This window comes from Apaloderma vittatum, unplaced genomic scaffold, assembly GCF_000703405.1.
Source record: "Apaloderma vittatum isolate BGI_N311 unplaced genomic scaffold, ASM70340v1 scaffold755, whole genome shotgun sequence".
NCBI classification, from domain to species: Eukaryota; Metazoa; Chordata; class Aves; order Trogoniformes; family Trogonidae; genus Apaloderma; species Apaloderma vittatum.
Genome location: NW_009718513.1, coordinates 19,390 through 25,142, shown reverse-complemented (window position 1 = coordinate 25,142; position 5,753 = coordinate 19,390). Strand labels below are relative to the sequence as shown.

At 39.7% G+C, this 5,753-nt stretch overlaps 1 protein-coding gene across 1 annotated transcript in view; it reads left to right on the top strand.

Moving 5' to 3' along the window:
- Positions 1-2,112: 2,112 nt before the first annotated feature.
- Positions 2,113-5,753, top strand: part of QSOX2 (quiescin Q6 sulfhydryl oxidase 2) — a gene marked incomplete at its 5' end in the record, with an annotated part of 18,310 nt that continues 14,669 nt past the window's right edge. Inside the window, 4 exons of the mRNA XM_009870258.1 lie at positions 2,113-2,213; positions 3,518-3,566; positions 4,449-4,554; positions 4,750-4,840. Coding sequence (XP_009868560.1) covers positions 2,113-2,213; positions 3,518-3,566; positions 4,449-4,554; positions 4,750-4,840 — 347 coding nt within the window. The remainder of the gene's footprint in view (positions 2,214-3,517; positions 3,567-4,448; positions 4,555-4,749; positions 4,841-5,753) is intronic.

Here is a 5,753-nt window from a genome sequence, read left to right as displayed (position 1 = left end):
AGTTAATTGTACTTTTTCTGTCTTAAAAGATGATTGAATCTATCCACCAAAATGTCCGCGGGCTGGAATTATGTGTAGTAATTTTCTTTGTAGAAGTAACAAACCCGCAGAAGCCTCACATACAACAACCCTCCAATTATACCCAGAAGCAACCCACTCCTGGATTTGGATCAAGTGGTTCAAATCTAGCGATGTGTCATTCCAAATCCAAATAATGATTTCCTTCTAGAAATTGTTCGTTAACCACAGTGGTGCAGAACTGCAGAAACCTCGGCAGTATTCAGGAAGCAGCTTCCGTGTTAAAACTGTGAAACTCTCAAGTAGCCCACAGGGTTGTGATGCACCTCTTCATCTCTCTGCCTGAAAAGTCACGACGGGAAATAACGCACAGCGTTGCGTCAACCTGCCGGAGGGAAAGCACGAGGTTTTACGCAGAGAAAAGCGCCTTCCTCCTAACACGCTGACCGGTGTGTTGGCATTCTGTAGCCTTTCGAAGTGGGAGGTTTGACGAGCCTGCTGAATTTCCAGTTTGTTCCTGCGATATCACCCATTGACCCCTTCCCCACTGTTTTTGAATTAGTTTCTCGGAAATGCTAATACTAATTTAAAATCCATCAGCATTTAAAAAAACCCCACAAAACACCATCCAGGCTACAGGGCCGCTGTAAACTCACACAGTCTAGGCCGTGCGCTCCGGCAGCTTTCACAGCCTTTAGAAAGGAGAAGCTCCTTTTCAAGCAGAAGCCAATGGTAAGCAGCACACAGAGCCCAGCTGGTGCTCCTTAACCCGAGCGTTGAGCTAGAGGTGGGTCTGCATTGTTGGGAGCAGCGATTTGCGTCGGGTTCATCGGGTGTCTGTTCATCGGCTGGAGGGAGCATGGAAACAGGTGGGAAAAGGAGGAGGAGGAGTGGTGCAAGTTGAATGAATGAGAAATGCAGAAGCTGAACGCCTGTTTATTTATTTAGTTTGCATTTTATTTGTTGAAATGGACCCGCGTGTCTTTTGTGTTCCTGTGAATACGTGCCCATCTGCTCCAGCGTGCTTGGAGTTACTCCTGGTGCCCGTTCAGCTGGTGCCGTGTTCGGCGCAACTGGAATTCTCCATCAGCTGCCCCATCCTCCTCCAAAGACAAATGAAGGGCGAGCTAAATTTCTAAAGTGGCTAGGCATGCAACTGTCAGTCAGATCTTGAACTTGATGAAGCTTTCATGCTCTTCGCTGTAAAAGCAAGTTTAATTTTAGTGCTTTTTAAATTTTATTGGTACTTGGGAATTGTGGTGTACCTTCCAATTCTGGCTGCAGCTGGTTTGATTGAGCTTAGCTTTAAAAAGTAACTGTCTAAGGAGTCTCTTGGAGCGATTCTTCTGTAAAGTGTTTGCTGCAGCAGAGCAGGGCTTAAAAAGATAAGTTCCTAGGAAAATGAGAAAGAAAGAAAAAGCTATAGATGAGTTGAAAGCTTTCATAGACGTTATATAAGCGTATTTATAGAAATACTTGAACTCTTGTTGTTATTGCTATGAAACATTTATAAAGGAAACTTACAGTGATGTTCAAAGTCAACTAGTTAGTGCTCTGGTTAAAACTCAAGCATTTTTTTAATGTATTCCTGAACAGTACTAAAAGGTAAATCCAGCTTTCAGTAGACAATTTGTGAAATTCTGGAGCCCTCTCAGAAAATTGTAAGTTCAGTCAACAGCAAGTCCTTGTTAGAACAGCTGTAAGACAAGATGCATCCAATTTGTGGTTTTGTGACTGACAGCCATGTGGATGAGTAACTGTGGGACTAATTCTATTCAATTATATATATATATTCCTTGTGCTCCATTTAATGAGCTTAGCTAATGGCAGAAGCTAGGGAGTACATGGTATCTTGCAAGTGTTGGGTTGGCCCCTATTTCATCTTCCTGGGTTCAGCAGAGTGTCTTCAGCCCTGGAAGTGCTACACCCTGTGTGTATTATTTAGGTGTATTAAAAATACTAATGTTAAACAAGGAGCATGCGCTTGGAATCTGTTGGAGTTCCACCGTTGGATTTCTGTGGGAAGCAGGGTCATATGTCAGCTGGGATCCGTGATCGTTTCTGCTGAAAACTGAAAGATATCTTTGGTTTCAGAGTGGGAATCTGCAATTAGAATTGGCGTGCTGGACTGTGGGGAAGAAGAGAACTATGAGACGTGCAAAGAATATGGTATTCACTATTACCCGACTCTCAGGGTAAGTGCCAGAGTGCGTTGCCTTGGGTAAACAATGCTCGCTCTCGAGTGGCTAAAATTAAAATTGCACAATGTTGTATGTACTCGGTTGTTCTTTAGCAGGATTTTTTTTCTTTTCTTTTAGTGAGAAAGCTGCAAGGCTGATAAAAAAATTAATTTACGTTCTTGCTGCATGCAACAGTTACTTACTCAGTTCTACATCTGAAAAATTCTTACTGAGAGAACATACCATTTTAGAAAGTGCTATGTTGTTAGCTTTATACAGCACCGAATTGTGATCTATCCCTTAAATAATAACAGTCTGCGTAAATATTTTTCCAATTCAAATATCCATGATTATTAAAGTGGTTTTAGTTTTGGTATGTGAAAGTGAAGGTAGCACATTGAAATTGCACCATGAAATCAGCTGATGTCATATATAATCAATATACAATGTTGTGGCATTTTTCCTCTCAAAATTGGCCTTATTGTATAGCAGCTGATTTCATCACCAGAGCTCCAGTTAAAAATTTTCTCGAGTGATCCTTCACTATTTTTCTGATTAATTTCATAATTTGCTTAAACTGCCTTTTAAAAGGGATCCTGTGGTTGCCAAAATATCTGCCATTGTTCATCTTGAGATCTAAGTGCAATTTTTACCTTCTCTGCCTCTGTCAATCCATATGATCACATTATGAAGCACAAGCAGGATGTGATGGGGAGGATTGAACAAACTGTGTGTGTTATGACCAGAGAGGAAACAGGAGACGTTTCACTGTGCAATTTGTGATGTTCTACCTTGATAGAAAGAACAGTATTCTTTTTTTTTTTTTTTAAGTTTTGGGTGCAAATTGGAATGCACTCTTTATTAGAGACTGGATCTTTCCTAGTTTATTTTTTATAGCAGAAGGCAGTCCCGCTGCATTAGGTATCCTGTTTAACCACTGGAGGGAGTTGAGAAAATGTGAACAGTGTTCTAAGTCTGTACACAGCTGGTAGTGCTGATTTGGTAATCAGCTAATTCACATTTGGGTTAGTGTTTGCTATAATGGATCAATATACAATATTGTGGCATTTTTCCTCTAAAAATGAGCGTTTATTGAATATCAGAGTTTTTTGACTGCTACCTATGAGCTAACTTTGTGTACTTGAGAAACAGGCCTTTGGAACTCACAGACTAAGAGGGAAAACTGTCTTCTGAACAGAGAGATAAATATATTTTGTAATTCGAGCTGTAAAAGTACAAACTGTTTTTATTTCTAAACCAAACTGTCTTACACAGTGAGTTATTTTCAAAGCAATAATATTTTTCTTTCTCCCACATAGTACTTCAAAGCATTTACAAATCAGTTTACTACCGGAGAAAATTACAAAGGTAAGAATATCCTACTGTAAGAAATCCCCAAAGCAGTTATCCCATCAGCCAGGAATGCGTCACACATTACATAAAATTTCCTGTTGCCTTTCAGTTAGTTTAGACAGACAGAGATGGGATATACCTGTAAGAGCTCTTGAAGATGTGATACTACAAGTACTGTATGAAAATGGCACGGCAGGCCGAATTTTAGAGAGGCAAAACTTAGGGCTAACACTCCTCGTTGGTTTGAAACGTAGTTCTTAATTTTTACAAATGGGTAGATCACTTTGTAAAATTCCTTTTTTCCCCTCGGCAGACCTCATCAGCCTAACATCCAATTTACTCCATCCCGACTCTGGTGCTTTTTTTGATCTCATCAGCCACTTTCTAGGCATCCTGAACCTCACTGGGAGAACCCCCCGTTCAGCTGTTGACTAACTGAAAACAGGCTTATCCTGTGTGTCTGACAGGATCACAGCTTGAGGTGGTTTGTCTGGGGACAAAAGTAATGTTGTCTTTTTCAATGGATTAACATTTAAAAGGCCAGAGGTCAGAAGAGAGACCACCTGCACCATTAACCCTTCATGTAGAAGTAGACTGCAGTTGTACCTGTTACTTTTTTGGCATTTGTGAGAGTTTCTGCTTTTTAATGTGGTTCTTTTAAAGCAAATAAAATATTCTCACACTTAAATATGATGTTATCTCAACATTAAAATGATATCGTACAACTAAATCCTTAGTCCCTGTTCCTTAGCCAAATAGTATTCTGCTTTTTAAGCCTAAAATTAAAACAAAAACCTGCCAGAGAAAAGTATGAGAATCTATGAAAACCTGCATGTGAGTAATCTTCCCCCTGTTTTCTGAAGCGTTGTGTATTTTTGTGTAACTTCTACTCAGCAGGAGCAGATCGAGAGCTGCAAACGGTTCGTCAAATGATGATTGACTTTTTACAGAACCATTCCCAAGAGTCGAGACCACCTGCTTGCCCGCCTTTGGATCCAGTTTCGTGAGTTCCTTGTTTAAAATACGGCCGGCGTGTGCTTACTATGTTTTTTAAATAAAATTTAGAAGGTCCTTCTAAAGACAAAGCAAGCTCGCTCTTATTATTGGTTCTGCTACAAGATCGTAAAGGGAAATTCCGTCGATAACAGGGGTTATATTGCATTCTACCTACGCTAAATACCTTTTCTTTTCTGAAAAGGTCTGAAGATATTACTTCTCTCTTTGCCAAGAACCGCCATCATTATACCGCCATTGTGTTCGAAAGTGAGAATTCCTACGTGGGCCGAGAGGTAATCTAGAACTTAGGAATGACGTTGTCAATATGAATGAGTGTTGTCCTTACACAGCTGGATTTCATGTTATTTAGCCAGGCAACAAAATTTCTGGCTAGAGGCCTGAATTAAAGGGTCATAAATGCCATGTCGTGCATATTTGAGACATGACAAAGGCCAGAAATGATGTAGTGCTCTTGTATTTATTCACACAGAGGAACTTACAAATTAATGTGATGTCACATTAACATCTTTGTTCATGTTACATGTTAATTTATCTATTTCACTGTTAGTACCATTCTTTTTTTTCTTTCAAGATTTGGAAGATCACAACAAAAATGTTGTCAAAGTATGTTATTGTTCTGTTACATTCATAATATTTATTTTTCTGGGCAGCTTTTTTGATTTCATCTGTAATAATCTGAATTCTCTGGTTCTCTTTCTTCACATGTGGGTTTTAGGAAATCACGTTCTGAATTAAGACGATAGCATAAAATTATTTTCATAGCTCTGAGGCACTGAGGAAATGGAAGTCTTTGGATTTTTGTTTCCCCCACCCCCTCAATAAAATATTTGATTTGGCGTCATTTCACGACCTAATGAGCCTGCTGTTAGCTTAGACAACTGCTACTTTTCTCTTCCTGCCAAGATCTAGGATAAGTAAAGAAAATAAATTGCATAATTATCTAGGCATAATCTGTGTAGAAACATCCAGTGTCTATGAAATGTTTCTAATTCGAGGCTGAGATGGCCCAGGTGCGTAAATGGAGGAGAGTCTGCTGCCAGAAGGCAGAATCACTTTGAGAAGCAGGCTGCCTCCAGACGTTTGTTTTCTGGAAGCTGCTGTGTTGGTACAGGTGGGCATTACTGGAGAGATGTAATGATTATAAAGTTCTTCAGCTTTTTATCACACTCGCTTCAGTTTTATTAC